This window comes from Lissotriton helveticus, chromosome 4_2 (genome assembly GCF_964261635.1).
Source record: "Lissotriton helveticus chromosome 4_2, aLisHel1.1, whole genome shotgun sequence".
NCBI classification, from domain to species: Eukaryota; Metazoa; Chordata; class Amphibia; order Caudata; family Salamandridae; genus Lissotriton; species Lissotriton helveticus.
Genome location: NC_136064.1, coordinates 138,700,057 through 138,718,104, shown reverse-complemented (window position 1 = coordinate 138,718,104; position 18,048 = coordinate 138,700,057). Strand labels below are relative to the sequence as shown.

Sequence of the window (18,048 nt, the reverse complement as noted above, 5' to 3'; positions counted from 1 at the left end):
TGACAGAGAAGCCAGATGTCCTTTTACTATCTGAGACCTGGCTCACTGACGACTCCCTCCCCGACATCCTTGTTGCACTACCTCCTGACTACTTTCTGCTGAATACCAACCGACCTGGAGGCCGCTCCGGTGGAGGGGTGGCAGCGGTAATACGGAAGAATCTTAAGATCATTGCCTCTGCCAATATGACCCTCCCCGATGTGGATAACCTGGTCCTCCGTCTTGGGACCGAGGTAGGCGCTGTCACCCTTATGGTACTTTACCGTCCCCCCACCCCATGCCTTCCTTCCCCTCCTCCTTTATTGAACAGTTAACCAATCTTGCCACCTCTTCCCCCCGTACTATCATTGTCGGGGATTTCAATTACTGGTTCCAGAATGAGGATGCCGGCCCCCATGCCACCGAACTGTTCGAGGCCCTCTCGAGCTTGGATTTTACACAACTAGTCAGGTCTGCCACTCATAGCGGTGGCCATCTCCTCGACCACATCTGGGTTCACGGGGTCAAGTCCTCCTGCCCATTCATAACACCTTGTGTGTGGTCCGATCACTTCTTAATTGACACCACCTTTTCGGCCGTTGGCCAGATCAGGACCCCACTGCAGGAGGGCGGTACCGCACGCAAGTGGAGAACCGCCGACTCCTCCAAACTCTTATCTCATCTCTCTCTCACTCGTCCCTTGTTCCCCACAGACTCAAGCACTGATGAGCTTCAGGGGCAAGTTTCTGACTGGCTCACTATAGCCAGCGATACTTTCGCACCTTTAACCAAGTTTCCCCGATCCCGACACTGTCATTCCCATAAATGGTTTACCCCTCACCTTAAGACTTTGCAGTTAGAACTCCGCCGACTCGAGCGCAGGTGGAGGAGAGACTACTGCTTACCTAGCAGAAGTGCATATGTGGCTGCGCGGAATGAGTATAAAACAGCCATTTCCGCCGCCAAAAAAGCTTATGCCTCAGACAAAATTTTATCTGCCCCCTGCAAGTCTGAGGAGATTTTTAAAATCCTCAACGAATTTACCTCTGATCCTAGGACACTTCCGACTCAGGCCCCCACACAAGAATCATGTAACGCGCTGAGCACTTTCTTTGTCCAAAAAATGGCCTCGATCAAAGATACCATTCCGACTATCCCCCCTGGCGCCGGCCCCGCTTCTCCCCCCCATAATGCTCTTTCTTTTACACTTTTCCCTCCCTTAGACCCTACCGCTTTGGCCACACTGGCCACCCGCGTTAAATCTGGATCCCCAGACGACTGTTGTCCCCCCACCATATTACGAAATATCTGCCACTCTTTACCTGATTGTATCCTTCCCCTGCTGAATTCTTCTCTGTCGTCCGGTACGGTACCCCGCTCCTTCAAGGAGGCCGTGTTGGTGCCTCTACTGAAGAAGCCTGGGGCTGATCCCGCCGTCCCGGCGAATTACCGCCCCATCTCTCTCCTGCCTTTTTTCTCCAAAATTTTGGAAGCCCATGTCACCACCTGCCTCTCACAGTTTATTGAGAACTCCACCTTTCTTGAGACTAACCAGGCCGGCTTCAGACCCGGCCACTCTACGGAGACTGTCATCTTGGCTGTGCTGGATGCCCTGAGAGACGGTGCTGACAAGGGTACCCCCCAGGCCCTGGTTTTATTAGATCTGTCGGCTGCCTTCGACACGGTGGACCACAACATCCTTCTCCACCGTGTCGAGCAAGCTGGCATCCAGGGCCTGGCGTTGGCATGGGTCAAATCCTTCCTGACCGGGAGGTCTCAGACCCTTAGCCTGGGCACTTTTAGAGCTCCTCGGGAGCACTTGCCCTGCGGGGTCCCTCAGGGCTCCTCTCTGTCCCCCCTTCTTTTCAATCTTTATCTTCAACCCCTTCTCTTTTCCTTGAGGCAGTGGGACGTCACCGTTTTCAATTACGCGGACGACCTGCAACTCATCTTCCCTCTTGATTCCCCCTCTGCTATTCCCAACTTTCAGGCAGTTATGTCCCACATCCTATCGTGGATGTGCCAAAATCAGCTTAAGCTGAGTCCCGGAAAGACGGAGCTTCTTCTCCCTGGCAAGAGCTCTACCCACTGGGGTCCGCATTTTTGGCCGGCAGAACTTGGCCTTCCCCCCACCCCTGTGGCCTCGGTAAAAAGCTTAGGGATCACTATTGACTCCGGTCTCTCCCTCGGGCCCCAGGTGGGGACAGTTGTCTCCTCCTGCATGTTCCAGCTGCGCAGGATCAGGAAGGTGGCTTATCTCCTCACTCCTGAAGCTCTCCTGCAAGTAATCATGGCCCTTGTCCTCTCCCGCTTAGATTTTTCGAATGCTATCTATCATGGTCTGCCCAAAACATCTCTCTGCAGACCACAATTTGTTCAGAATCAAGCGGTGAGATTGGCCTTTGGGATTCCGAAATGGCAATCCGCCAAACCCCTCCTTCTAAAACTGCACTGGCTCCCCGTCATCTCGAGGGCAGCCTTTAAGATCGGCTGCCTTACCTTTAAATCCTTATCTGGTTCCTGTCCTGTTTTTTTGAAATCTCTCATCAGGACCTACAGTCCCTCTCGGAACCTGAGATCCTCTCACCTGCACCTCTTACTCACTCCCCCTGTTAAACTCTGCAGATCCGGAGGCCGGAGATTCGCATTTCTGGCCCCCAAACTCTGGAATTCCTTCCCCCTCTCTCTTAAAACCTCCAATTCCCTTACCCTCTTCCGTAAATCCCTAAAAACTTGGCTCTTCCCTCAATCTGGCTAAACCCTCCCAGTCCCCCAGTTGTCTGCCAGCGCCAGGAAACCCATGGTGTCAGCGCGCTTTATAAATTCCCCTTACAATACAATACAATACAATACTTAGCATGAAAGGGGGGTGCAATGGTTGCAGCAGTGGGTGTTTCAAAGCAACACCCATTGCTTTTTGATACTTCTCCATATTTACAAGGTATGTGGCAGAGGAAAAAATAAGACCAGGAATACCTTGTCTTAAACAGGCGATATAAGTAGGAATGTTTTATTTCTCCTCGTATTCTGCTCTTTCCATGAGTGTTGCATTCTGCAGCACGCCTAGAAACAGAAAATCACCTTTAAAGTTTGTTTATTTACAGGAAGGGTATTGGGTGTTGCAGGGGGTGTTCCACTTGTTTTTGATGCTGCTCCGGATTTACAAGGCAGAGTCAAAACCTAAGGCTAGGCAGCACCGAGTCTTAGATTGGTGATGCAAGGAGAAAATATTAATTTCTCCTAGTTTATTGCTCTTTCTATATGTGCTGCATTCTGCAGTACACATAGAAAGAGCAAATCACCATAATTGATTGTTTATCTGCAAAAACTAGAAAGGTGTCCCTGCGCAAGCAGTAAGCTCTATTATTTCTGATGTCACTGTGTTTATTTTGCCCCATTCGCTAATCCACCTCTAAAGTGACCACATCTGAGTGTAAAGGTCACTTTTCTACCCAGAACCCTCTATTCTACCACTTTTATAAGACGTATTTCTCAGCTGTACAGACCAGGTAGCCCACCTTGGAGGTGTGAATAGTGTTCAGAGGGGATGCACCCCAAGACTACCTAATTTCCTCACCTGCCAGGGTACAAATGTGCCTGGGCGCAGGGCTGTTAATTTCTCTGGGAGGCAGTCGGGATGGATGCATATCAGAGTCAGTGTAGCCTTTGAACCTCACCACCTTTAAGTACTACTTCATAAGCTTTCCTGGGATGGACAAGGTGTGACCTCCTTCCTGCCCAGAACTTTGTTCATGACTCCTGGGGTTTGTTCACACTGCCTGGTAGGTGATCCAAATCCTGTCTTGATAGCAGCAAGCATGGGCTGTCAGTCAGAACACATGAAAGCTGCCCAATCTGCAAGGTATCCATCTGGGTGCATGCCACACCACCCTCAACACAAGATTCATGTCAGGGGTAAGAAGGTACTCTGCATGATACCAAACTTGATATATTTAGGTTGAGTCATAATGGAGCTAGAGACCCTGGCATTGCCCGGGTGCAAGCCCTTGTTATCCTATGGAACACTTATAGTGTTCTTTAATGAAAATGGCCACTAAAGGGACATACAAGCTTACACTAACATGTCCACAACTGTAGTAAAAGGCACCCTCCCTTTTGGGCTCAGAAGGCGTTCCTTAGGGATTACTGACATACTCTAAAAGCAGTGTATTGATTTTGCCACACATGGTGAGCGCAAAGTCTAAAGGAAGCAGTTAACACTTTTCCTAAATTCTGCAATGGCAAGTCTGCTGTCAGTAGTTTACTTGGGTCGCCTACGGTGGCATAATCAGTTCTCCAACCCTGGGGACCCCTTGACCACCCATGTCCTGGGTACCGGTGGTACCATGTACTATGGGTTTATAAAAGGGATAAAGTCTAGGTCAATTGGGATTGCCAATATACACATAATAGTATTAGGGAGAGAACACTGGTGCCTTGTTAGCAGGATTCAGTGCTGTAAAAAAACAGTCTCTATGAGTCCAAATGGTGCAAAAAAGTAGGAGAGGGGACATCTGCAAAAAGCCCTATTTTCATACACATGCACGCCCTCCAGCCAACATATCCAAGAAACTCAGCCCAATTCTCGCAGCATTTTCCTGACTTGTCAGCGAGAGAGAATGTAAAGAAAACTGGCTGTCCACTGCAGGCCCTATTCTGCCTCACACCCTTCTGTTAGAGCCACTCCCACTGGGCGTATGACCCATCTCAACAGTAACAGGACCAAATTTAAACTGGACCCTAACTACAGCTGTGTCTTTACCTTCCTCCCATTCCATTTTGGGTAGTGAGGTTCCCATCACTTCTAACCCTATCTTTGCTAGGGCAATGCCTGGCTTTTTCTTTTTTAACAGTTTTCATTTGTATTTCATAAATATAACAACGGTGAGGCGGCAGCCTCCAAGAGTTTAAAGGAAGGAGTGCGGAGAGCAGGAAGGTCGAGGAAGAAGGGATGGGGCAAGGCACTTCAGCAAATTCATTACTGCTTATGGGCAACACCTAGCATATGCACAGAGGTCACCCAGCAATAACCAGCAGGGTCAGGGAGCCTAACTTAATTTTGGCTGCGGAGTCTGTATCTTATGCCAAGTACAGTGCTGCTATGAAAGCCAGCAACCAGCAGAGGCTACTGGCAGCTGTCTGAATCCAGAACCACAACCTGAGCTCTCCAAAGACAGGTGGATGACCTACCTTAGGGACAACTGTGGGTTCAATGTTCAGAGCTGGGGCCACCACCTCTTGTGGCAGATACCCTTCTTCCGCTCTCCCTTCTGTCATGTAAGGGGTTGACACCCTTGTTCTGGACAGCTGGCTGACTTGTCAGGACTTCTTGGGGGTCAGAAGAGGCCTTACCAGTGCTGACAATGGGGTTCTCCCTTGGGGTAGAATGCCCTTGGCTTTCTGACTTACCTTTTCTTTTCTTGCCATTTACCCTTTCTGTTCAGACCTAATTCTCTTAACTTAAGGGACAGGAGGCCAAGGATGTTTGTGGTGGGTGGCATTCTGGGTGGCTGACCCTTTTGGGATCAGACCAATCTCTGTCAGGTCATTACCTAGGATACAGTCTATGGGAGGTTAAGACTGACTACAATTGAGCTGTGGGATGTGATCATGTATGGGATCTGTGTCACCCGGTGCGGAAGGAGGAAAATATGGTATTTGATCACTGTAAGCGATCTCTGTCACCCAGTGCAGATGGAGACAGTGGTAGGATGTGTTCACTGTAAGTGATCTGTGTCACCCAGTGCAGATGGAGACAGTGGTAGGATGTGTTCACTGTAAGCGATCTCTGTCACCCAGTGCAGAGAGAGACAGCGGTAGGATGTGTTCACTGTAAGCGATCTCTGTCACCCAGTGCAGAGGGAGACAGTGGTAGGATGTGTTCACTGTAAGCGATCTGTGTCACCCAGTGCAGATGGAGACAGCGGTAGGATGTGTTCACTGTAAGCGATCTGTGTCACCCAGTGCAGATGGAGACAGCGGTAGGATGTGTTCGCAGTAAGCGATCTGTGTCACCCAGTGCAGATGGAGACAGCGGTAGGATGTGTTCACTGTAAGCGATCTGTGTCACCCAGTGCAGAGGGAGACAGTGGTAGGATGTGTTCGCAGTAAGCGATCTGTGTCACCCAGTGCAGATGGAGACAGCGGTAGGATGTGTTCACTGTAAGCGATCTGTGTCACCCAGTGCAGAGGGAGACAGTGGTAGGATGTGTTCACTGTAAGCGATCTGTGTCACCCAGTGCAGATGGAGACAGCGGTAGGATGTGTTCACTGTAAGCGATCTGTGTCACCCAGTGCAGATGGAGACAGTGGTAGGATGTGTTCGCAGTAAGCGATCTGTGTCACCCAGTGCAGATGGAGACAGTGGTAGGATGTGTTCGCAGTAAGCGATCTGTGTCACCCAGTGCAGATGGAGACAGTGGTAGGATGTGTTCGCAGTAAGTGATCTGTGTCACCCAGTGCAGATGGAGACAGCGGTAGGATGTGTTCACTGTAAGCGATCTGTGTCACCCAGTGCAGAGGGAGACAGTGGTAGGATGTGTTCACTGTAAGCGATCTGTGTCACCCAGTGCAGAGGGAGACAGTGGTAGGATGTGTTCACTGTAAGCGATCTGTGTCACCCAGTGCAGAGGGAGACAGTGGTAGGATGTGTTCACTGTAAGCGATCTGTGTCACCCAGTGCAGAGGGAGACAGTGGTAGGATGTGTTCACTGTAAGCGATCTGTGTCACCCAGTGCAGAGGGAGACAGTGGTAGGATGTGTTCACTGTAAGCGATCTGTGTCACCCAGTGCAGATGGAGACAGTGGTAGGATGTGTTCACTGTAAGCGATCTGTGTCACCCAGTGCAGAGGGAGACAGTGGTAGGATGTGTTCACTGTAAGCGATCTGTGTCACCCAGTGCAGAGGGAGACAGTGGTAGGATGTGTTCACTGTAAGCGATCTGTGTCACCCAAGGCAGAGGGAGACAGCGGTAGGATGTGTTCACTGTAAGGGATCTGTGTCACCCAGTGCAGAGGGAGACAGCGGTAGGATGTGTTCACTGTAAGCGATCTGTGTCACCCAAGGCAGAGGGAGACAGCGGTAGGATGTGTTCACTGTAAGGGATCTGTGTCACCCAGTGCAGAGGGAGACAGCGGTAGGATGTGTTCACTGTAAGCGATCTGTGTCACCCAGTGCAGAGGGAGACAGTGGTAGGATGTGTTCACTGTAAGCGATCTGTGTCACCCAAGGCAGAGGGAGACAGCAGTAGGATGTGTTCACTGTAAGGGATCTGTGTCACCCAGTGCAGAGGGAGACAGCGGTAGGATGTGTTCACTGTAAGGGATCTGTGTCACCCAGTGCAGAGGGAGACAGCGGTAGGATGTGTTCACTGTAAGGGATCTTTGTCACCAAGAGTAGAGGGAGAGAGTGGTCAGTTTTGTGATCGCTGTAAGGGATCTTTGTCACCAAGAGTAGAGGGAGAGAGTGGTAGGTTTTGCGATCTCTGTAAAGGATCTGTGTCACCCAGTGTGGAGGGAGATAGCATTGGGATGTGATCGCTGTATGGGATCTGTGTCACCCAGTGTGGAGGGAGATAGCAGTGGGATGTGATCGCTGTATGGGATCTGTGTCACCCAGTGTGGAGGGAGATAGCAGTGGGATGTGTCACCGTAAGGGATCTGTGTCACCCAGAGTAGAGGGAGAGAGTGGTCAGTTTTGTGATCACTGTAAGGGATCTGTGTCACCCATTGAGGAGGGACACAACGGGGGAATGTGATCACTGAGAGGGATCTGTGTCACCCAGTGCGGAGGAAGACAGCGGTGGGATGTGATCACTGTATCAATGTCATGTCTTGGCTTTAAATAACAAAGCCAGACGTTGAGCGGGGCAAGTGAAACCATGAAGTTTTAACAGGAGGGAACATGTTTCACCCTTCCCTGGGAGCGGAGACTTCCAGCATCCTGATTCAGTATGGGGGAGAAAGAGGGGGGACATGTCTCATGGAAGAAGGCCTGTTTCCGAGCTAGAAAAGTAAAACAGAGTTTGACAGAAATGCTTTGGGAGGAGGGGAAGTAATGATCCCCCCCACCCAAATATATAATGAGACTTGGTTGATCTATCACTGCCTGATTGGATCATTAACAATACCAAAGAAAACCATAATGAAAGTATTAGCAAACATGATGACTCAGTGAGATGAAAGATCAAAGAGAGGGGTCCAGAGGCTGAGTGTGACTCCTCGTAAGGCGAACCAGGCCTCACAGCCCCCATATTCAGTCATTTGAGAGCCATCATTTGGGTGAATATGACGTGCGATATTACGGCATCTAGAAACGGCAGCAGTGCGGCATGATGTGACAGGTTCTTTTGATAAATTATAGATATTGCTAATTTTTGACCCTTTACAACACTGGAAAGAGTCAGGAGGTTCTCCCCAAAGATCTAGAGTGACCCCCCTTCCAGGATGGGAGGGGAATGTTTCACCCCAGAAAGGATTGGGGTGTTGGGGAATAGATAGCTTTCTCGACCAGCAAAATGAGAACCTTGCGGAGAAGGGGGGCTTGGGGGGCAGCCTCACTTAGTAAGGCCTGCCCCCTGGGCTATTTAGGAGGGGTTTTGGGCTGGCCGAATCGGCCATTTTCTGGTTTTGGGCTTTTTTGGGGCATAGTCCAATTATAGCCGAATACTTATATAATCCAACGGGGGGATTTGCCAGCCACCATTTTATGTTTTGGTGACCTGTGGCTGGCAGCACGGGAGCTAGTAATAGTTTTCTTGTCCCCGCCCTCCCATCCCTCTTTTTAAGATTTTTAGCTGGGTGAAGTCTTTGGGGTTAGTTCTTTGGTTTAGGCCAGGTTTGTGGAGACAGGTGCATAAGGGATCTTATGGAGGTTGTCGCTTGTAACAGGTGCTTGCAGGGTTTTGAAAAGTTGGCCAGGGTTGGCACAGGTTTTTGTTTCAGTATTGGAAGTTTGTGAGCAGGGGCAGGAAAAGGGTAGCCTGGCAGTCTAAGTTTCAGGATAGACGTGTGTTAGGTACAGTTGCAGGAAGGGAGGGAGGGGACAGGGTGTCATTGGGGGAAAAGGTTTTAACTGCAATACTGTGTAATGTTCTTATGTTAATGCCAGGGTGGGGGAACTTTTGAGGGGATCATAGGGAGGCGGGGTTTGGAGTCAGCTATTCAATGTATAGCTAGGCTTTACTTTTGTAAGGCAGTTGCCAGGTGGTTATTTTTTAATATGCACCTTTTTAAATAAAACTGCCTTTTTCACATACAAAATGGTTGTTGGTTTGGCCTCCCCCCTCGCTCCCAAAGAAATGCTTTTTCAAATTCAGTTGCCCTTCCGAATTCGGAGTTGCACAGTATGCACATGTCCACACATGTGTGGGCTAGCCTGGATCATTGGCATAACAGGTGCCTTGCTACTCCTGGAACCAGCAGCTGATGTGGATTCCAGATGTGCTAGTGTGTCTTTGCGAGAGTCAGAAGACGTGGACGTGTACAGGGCCCAATGCATACAGCGGGTGCATGCATTGGGCCCTGTCTGTAATACCCCCAGCGGTGCAGAACCCATACCTGTTGCCCTCAAGCTCACACGTCAGCTGGGCAGCGTGGCTGCAGTCCAGAGCCCCCGGAGCATTTGTGCGCCATTTCTCCACCTCGGCGAGGCATTGATCCGTCGGGCCACCAATCACGATCTCTTCGAAGTAGTCACAGGTTGGGAGGAGGTACAGGACGTACGGACCGATGGACAAGTAGATCAGGGTCTGCCCTTTCACGCCGCCTGGGGAAGGAATGTCCATCATTAGAATTAATATTATGACAAGGTCCATAGAAACCCTCTAAGATCAACTAACTATCTCTCAATTCATGCATAAGACCCTTGAAGGCAACCACTGCATACTTTTCAGAGAAATATTGCTATATATTTTAGGAGAAGGGGTAGAAGGAGAATTGAATAAGACAATTGCATATCACACCCAAAATCCAGGGGAGCCTGAGATGGAAGGCAGCCTTTCGATACCAACAAACAGTGGGTACGGTTTCGGGGTGAGACGTTTGAACCTCCTATGGTGAATAGTCTGTTTTGGAAACAACGAATGTGTGGATCCGTGCTGGGTAAGCCCTTCCATCGGTTCCATTCCTAGGGCCTCATTTATGAGAAGTGACGCATCGCTGCGTGAAAGCAGCGATGCGTCACTTCTCAGTGCGCACTCCTTGCGACATGATTGATGCGTCATATTTACAGTATGACGCATCATGTCGCAAGGAGTTACAGATACGTCAGTATTTCTGACGTATCTGTAAGCGCAAAAGTCACGCATTGCTGGAGTGTGTCACAAAAGTGACGCAACTCCAGCAATGCGTCCTTTCACATGGGGAAAGCCCCATGTGAAAGGGCTTGCGTCAGTCTTACGCCTGCTGTGAGGCAGGCGCAAGATTTTGACGCAACAGCGTCCTAAAAGTGACGCAGTGAAATCTCATAGATTTCCCTGCGTCACTATTACGAGGCTTTTTGCGGGGGAACGCCCCCTCTGCATACATTATACCTGACGCAGGTATGATGTAGCGCAGGGGTTTACAAAGTGACGCATCTGCTTAGATGCATCACTTTGTAAATAGTGCGCAACAGAAGGCATGTTTTACACCGCCGTTGACGCATTGGAAGCGCAAAACTGACGCAAGGCCTCATAAATGAGGCCCCTAGTGTTGTGTGAATATCGCTTCTTCCGGTGAAGGGACCATGGCATTTCAGGCCAGAAACGCGTTCTTCAGCGTCCACGAGGTGACGGAGGGGTCCTGGCTCCATCGAAGGCCCCTTTATAGCGCCTTCTTCTGCTGTGGAACTGTGCCCTGAAGTTGTGACGCAAATACTGAGTCAGTGGTTGATCAGTTTGGAGGAGATTCCAGGGGCGTCAGGAGAAGACGGCTCTGACTCACCAGGGAGGGGCCAATCCCTCTATGCAGGGAGTCTCAACACTCGGAAATTAGTATTAACTCGTAGTTTCGGAAAAATATAAAAGGTGTGAACTTACACAAAAGAGTGAATATAGCTTTGTGAATCCGGCCCTCTGACCATTCCCTTTTATTATTCCATTATTTTAATAATATGAATATAGGCTTTTTAATTTGAGTTTTAGCTGAAAGTGTGATGTTCTTGAACACATCCATGACAGGTTCCCTTTAGTTAGCATGTCTCAGCTGGTTCCTCCTCATTTGCAGAAGTAGTGCTGGTGATTTTCATGTCTAAACACCCATTAGCCTGAATTGTGCCACAAGTCTAGTATGTTCTCTTCGTATCTATATATCAAGGTTTTGGAAGTACACGCTCAAAGCAAACATGAGCTAAAGATGACACAATGCTCAGGGCTTTTGTAAATCGGAGGAATATTGCGCATTGTGCTGGTTTAATTCGGTTAAAAAGAGCGTATTAATATCCCCATGTGATTCTGCAATGCAGCCTAAACGTAAGTGGTCAATTCTATTTACTCCCGTGGAACTGACCACAGGACAGATCCGGATGGGCCCAAGACCAGATTCCACCTAAATCAGAGAAGGCTCCATCGAGGTGCTACAAAGCATTCTACCTTCACTAAATGGGTGCCTGGAGTGTGTTCTCACAGAGACCTGAGCTCCTTGCCTTCACCGACGGGTGCCTGGAGTGTGTTCTCACAGAGACCTGAGCTCCTTGCCGTCACCGACGGGTGCCGGGAGTGTGTTCACACAGAGACCTGAGCTCCTTGCCTTCACCGACGGGTGCCAGGAGTGTGTTCTCACAGAGACCTGAGCTCCTTATCTTCACCGACGGGTGCCAGGAGTGTGTTCACACAGACCTGAGCTCCTTGCCTTCACCGACGGGTGCCTGGAGTGTGTTCTCACACAGACCTGAGCTCCTTGCCTTCACCGACGGGTGCCAGGGGTGTGTTCTCACAGAGACCTGAGCTCCTTGCCTTCACCGACGGGTGCCTGGAGTGTGTTCTCACCGAGACTTGAGCTCCTTGCCTTCACCGACGGGTGCCTGGAGTGTGTTCTCACAGAGACCTGAGCTCCTTGCCTTCACCGACGGGTGCCTGGAGTGTGTTCTCACACAGACCTGAGCTCCTTGCCTTCACCGACGGGTGCCAGGGGTGTGTTCTCACACAGACCTTAGCTCCTTGCCTTCACCGATGGGTGCCAGGGGTGTGTTCTCACCGAGACCTGAGCTCCTTGCCTTCACCGATGGGTGCCTTGAGTGTGTTCACACACAGACCTGAGCTCCTTGCCTTCACCGACGGGTGCCAGGGGTGTGTTCTCACACAGACCTGAGCTCCTTGCCTTCACCGACGGGTGCCAGGGGTGTGTTCTCACCGAGACCTGAGCTCCTTGCCTTCACCGACGGGTGCCTTGAGTGTGTTCACACACAGACCTGAGCTCCTTGCCTTCACCGACGGGTGCCAGGAGTGTGTTCTCACACAGACCTGAGCTCCTTGCCTTCACCGACGGGTGCCAGGGGTGTGTTCTCACACAGACCTTAGCTCCTTGCCTTCACCGATGGGTGCCAGGAGTGTGTTCTCACAGAGACCTGAGCTCCTTGCCTTCACCCACGGGTGCCAGGAGTGTGTTCTCACCGAGACCTGAGCTCCTTGCCTTCACCGACGGGTGCCTTGAGTGTGTTCACAGAGAGACCTGAGATCCTTGCCTTCACCGACGGGTGCCTTGAGTGTGTTCACACACAGACCTGAGCTCCTTGCCTTCACCGACGGGTGCCAGGGGTGTGTTCTCACACAGACCTGAGTTCCTTGCCTTTACTGACGGGTGCCTGGAGTGTGTTCTCACAGAGACCTGACCTCCTTGTCCGTGTGCTCAAAAGAGATGGCAAAGTATTCCAAACAGACAACAAACCTTGTACCACCTGTGCACGATACATCTGAAACACAGGTGGGCTTTTTTATTCCTCTGCTACAGCTAGCATAGTGCCTACGGATAGCAGTGATGGTGTTAAGGATTACAAATGTGATAATGATACCATTTCTCCCTGTTTTTTGTTCATGAAGCGCATGGTTTATTGTGTAGGTGCCGAGTCATCATTTCCCTGCAGTTCTGTCTACTTCCTCTTCCTGCTTCTGATATCTCTCCTCATTTTCAACCCTCACCAACAGACCTTTCTCTGAGAACAAAAGATTGCTGTAACCAAAATCCCAATTATACTTTTCATCTAGTAAGCAGAGCTAGGGAAATAACTGAAATCCCCAATCAGACCCCCCCCCATATTTTACGGGTTCAACGAAAACTAACAGCAGTGTTCCTCCATTCCTTCTGACTCTACTCTAGAAATCTCTGGACTCCATGCACCCTACGCTAACATTACAGGGTAATTCAAACACAGCTAAGGATGCAACGAAAGTGAAGGACGCCCTACCCAGAGAGAAGGTCTTGTTCAATGCCTCAATCATCCTTGTGACGGTGTCTTCACGGAAGCCAGACTGGGGTCCAGCGTAGATGTCCATGAGTTTCTTCGGGTCCAAGAGTCGCTCATGCAGCTCCTTCAGATCAGAAGTGTACGCCATCGTCACACTCTAGTCCTGTGGTCTGCACACCGAGCTTTATATAAAGTCATCTAAATTGTAGATTGAATACTCATTGGTCCCACAATGAGCTGAAAATGCATTCCTTTCTTGTTGACAGTTTGCAGCTGAGAGAAGTTTGTAAACACGACTTGTCTTGTTTGCCAAACTTAATCATGGGACTCACAGGACAAACAGTCTGAGGCGACCAGAAAGAAATGTCTCATTACCATCGTGGGAACAGGTAAAGCAGCAATGTTTCAAGGTCCTACTGCTACAGTAAATATCCTTTTCCTTACACACCATCTTACATTTTCTTTTGTTACGTTTTTGACTTTTTCAATCGTCTTTGAGTAAGAAGTCTGGCTGAATTCACTTCACAGAATCACAGAGGTCCCCCAGTAGCAATGCTTGCCCATTTCTGGTGCAGGCAAAGGATTGAAAAAGGGTAACTCACCAAACTCTAAAATAAGCCCTGCATGGCTACCGCTCCATCCCAAGACAGCTAGGCTTTTCACCCCCAACTTTTTATTGCCCCAACAAGTAAGAAGTGTGCACACAGAAAATGAGTCACCACCTTTTAAACCACCACACAAAAAATAAAGAAAGCAAACATACCCTCTTGGAAATGTACGCCTGGAGAACGCCTGATTCACCTCTTTTAGACCTGACAGGTTTAGGGTGGCCTTCCCCCAAACTTTTTGTCTACCTCCTCATTTTTCTGACCTCATTTTTGCTGGCTTTAGGACTCTGAGTACTTTAACACTGCTAACCAGTGCTAAGTGCTTGTGCTCATCCCCAATTGGTATATTTAATTTACATGTAAGTCCCTGGGAGAGTGCACTGCCTGTGCCCTGGGTCTGTAAATTAAATGCTACTAGTCAGCCTTTAGCACTCGTTGTGCCACAAACTTAAATAGCCCTCTAATAAAGGCTCAGACCTAACATTGCAAAGCCTATCTTTGCAGTTTACACTGCCCATTTTGACCTGTATATGTCCGTTTTTATGCACACAAGTCACCCCAAAGGTAGGCCTTGGATAACTCAGATGTCAGGGTGCAATGTACATAAAATGTAGGACATGCACTTTTAAGTTTTACATGCAGTTTTGAAAATGCCATTATTAGGAAGTTGAAATGTTCTTACTTTAGCCATTCTGTGCCTGCTGCCTGTCTCTGAATACACGTCCAGGGTGGGTGACAGCTAGGCTTTGTGAATTCTCTCTAGACAGCCACGCACAAATGGAGTTTAGGTGTGACTGATGGGCCATCCGCCGCCTGATGGACCATCCTGGGCATCATAGGAGGAGGCGCTGGGCACAGCTTCACACTTACACCTGAATATGCTGTATCCTGTCCACACACAAAGGGAAGCATACTCCTCTATAGTGAGTCTGGAGCCAGGGCAGGAATGTAGGACCTCTATGCACTTCAAAGACCTTTCTTTGAAGTCTTATCCACTTAAAAGGCACAACTGGGTATAAGTACTGGGCCTCTGACACCACCACGTTTCTACTCTTCTGAACCTGTGAAGACTCTACCAGGAAGAAGAACTACTGTGCTGCTTAAGGACTGCTAATCTCCTGGACTCAGCTTTTTGGACTCATGCCCTGCTGTGCTGCCCTTCTGCCTGCTGTTCTCCTGCTTGGGTAAGAAGGACTGGCCCTGCATCACTTGAACCGAGAGTGTCTACAAGGGCTTGCCATCTTATAGAAATCACAAGGACATACAGGTATCTGCACCTTGACTCTGCCATTTGTGAGTCTGTCCTACCAAGTTGTGCCACCCCAGTCCTTGACTCTTTGAAGTGAGGTCCGCAGACTCACTGCATAGCCCTTGGAATCGACACATCCTCTGCTACAGGAGCTGACCCTACGCATCGCATTTGGAACTAGCCCATCGCCCTCAGAAAACAATAAATCGCCGACTTTCTGTGGTGAAACCGACTCATCTCTTTCTGTTGCAGGATTAGAATCAACGCATTTCATCGGCAGCACAACATATCTTCCTTGACATCAACACAAACCACGATCAAGGTACTATTGTTCAGCGGGTGCAAGTGGGTGCCTCCTGCTGGCCTGCTCTCCATCGTGGGTAGGCTGAACTTTTGACTTTGCCCCAGTCAGGTGGACCAGATATCCCAAATAGGCGTTTGTTGCTTCTCAGCCTTTTTCAGTTTATTCTTTAAATATTCATATCTAATGATTGGATTTTTGTCGTTTTGGTCTTGTTTTATTTATTAAATTAAGTTATATATTTTTAACCTGGTGTGGATTTATTTGGTGTGGTGTTTTCACTGTTTTACTGTGTGTGTGTTGCACATATACTATACACATTGCCTCTGAAATTAAGCCTGCCTGCTCTGTACCATGCTATCTGAGGGTAAGCACAGGTTAATTTAGGGTGTGTTTGTAACTTACCCTGACGAGGATTGTGGTTCCCTCTTGGTCAGGGTGTATGCCTCTGCCAACCAGAAATAACCTTTCTAAGTCTCAAAAAGGTCTTTCATGGGTCTCTTTCTTTGAGGAGCCTCCCAATCTAAGTTCTCTTTCCAGGCATGGCGCTGTAAGCTTCCTTGTGTCTCTGCAGCTTGTTTCCAGCTACTCTGCTTCGTTCTCTATTGGAACCTCTTTTTCGTGACCTTCCTTTGAGAATGAGGTGAACTGAAGTAAGTCAGATTTACGTACCCTTTATTCGCAGACAGTGTCTGCCTGACCTTAGGCCTCAACCTCCTTCCTCTGTGGGGTACCTTCATTCTGATTTCTTGCATTTTCTAGAAATCCTCAAGATTTTCCTGCCAACTTGCTAGACCCTAATCTCTTCAAAGATTAACAAGTATGTCTCCAAACAGGCACATTATGGCCACCTTGACTGTAATTGGACTTCCTTCCTCTAAGCTTTGGGTATAAGTACTGGACCTCTGGCACCACCACTTCAGCTCGGTCATTGTACTGGAGTCTAAACGTCACAAGCCGCTATATCGTCTTTGAAGGATAACAGAAGAAGGACAATGCCATGGATCATTTTTTTCCCAGAATTTTAGTCGCAATCTTTGCCTCTTGATACCAAGTTTCTCCCTAGTAATTCTCAATTGTCATTCACACACTTTAATGTTTAGATATCTCTCTTCTCATCCCTGATGTCAGGGGGTATTTTCTGATTGATCACCCCCTCGATTATCTTCATGTTCAACCATGTTGCTTCCTAATTGAGACCCTCATAAGGAGACACGTGACACCTTTCGCATACACTATTCTATGCAGGGTGGCTCAACAGCCCTTCCCAGGGTCCAGGCCATGTCACTGTGAGGTAATGCCAAAACATAGCTTTAAACTTACAAACACATAGCATTATCTGTAACAGTAAAACAGTTTGATAACTTTTATTCCAAATATTTCTATATACCTGTTATATTTACAAACTATAATTCTAAAATCCTGTGACACAATACAGAACAAAAAATATCACCTGTGTACTCCCCACTGCAAAGACCTCCATGCAGCATTAAAATGTGTTAAAAACGCCTGAAGAAACATAGTCTTGTAAGGTGTAAAGACTTTTTCTTCATCCGTCTGTTAGGACCCTCTGGGTCTGGGAATGGGAAACTACAGACCTGGTGTCAAAGAGACATCCCACGAGAGGGAAAGAAAGAGCACTCTGCCATGATGAGAGTTACCTCCATGATTCCATGGAATGAATCATTAAGACCACTACAGTTGTTGTCCAGCATTCTGCTATGGGGTTGTTATATGGTTCCCATGAATTCAGTAGGAGTGTGTATTAGATCTACACCCGTCATAACACAGACACTGAATATTGTTGTGTCATTAGTAAATGTTGATTTGGCTAGCTCACAGTAACGCATCTAAACTCCAAAACCTCCAGAGTCCTAGATGCAGTCAGCAACCTCGAACATTGACAATGTTGTTCCCAAGGAATTTGTGGAAACAGATCTAACTCTTTCATTTGTCACTTCTGCATGCCTAAAGTTTTACAAAGAGGAGAGACAAAAATAAATGTTCAAATGATTATTGAAAAGATTTCATTTCTGTAAGTAAAACATGAATGGCAATCATTGGGCAGATGAGACACATCATTGTTGTAAGCAATTTTAGAATGGTGAAAAACAGAAACAGAAACAATTCAACCATGTTAATTGTTCCTAAAGTCACTTCAATCTACCACAAACACCCCCACTTTAGTGAGAGAATGGTTAGAGTACCATTCTGCCTGACCCATTTGAGTGATCAAACCCCATATCTGGGTGTAATTTCCCAGGAAGATGGCCTTAGTGCAGTAACAAATGCACTCTGTCTCAGTGTGCAGGCCAGAGCACATCTGTCTTAGGATGAACATTGTGGCCTGCAAAGATGCATTTCAGTCACAGCTCTCTGCAGCCTACATTATAACTCCGGTGTGAAGTGCCTAGTATCAAATTTAAAACAGAAGCTGTTTAAATAATAAAACACCTGCCTTATCACATTCTGCTAGAGGCGCAGAATAACACCTTTACTTAGTTTGGGGAAAAGGAGTCATCTCCTACGA

General features: G+C 48.3%; 1 protein-coding gene across 1 annotated transcript in view; it reads right to left on the bottom strand.

The window, feature by feature from the left end:
* LOC144752131 (indolethylamine N-methyltransferase-like) overlaps window positions 1–13,508 on the bottom strand; it is a 46,041-nt gene extending 32,533 nt beyond the window's left edge. Inside the window, exons 1-2 of the mRNA XM_078640076.1 lie at window positions 13,361–13,508; window positions 9,538–9,745 (exon numbers count right to left, since the gene is read on the bottom strand). Of these exons, the coding sequence (XP_078496202.1) occupies window positions 9,538–9,745; window positions 13,361–13,508 (356 nt within the window). The remainder of the gene's footprint in view (window positions 1–9,537; window positions 9,746–13,360) is intronic.
* Window positions 13,509–18,048: the final 4,540 nt, after the last annotated feature.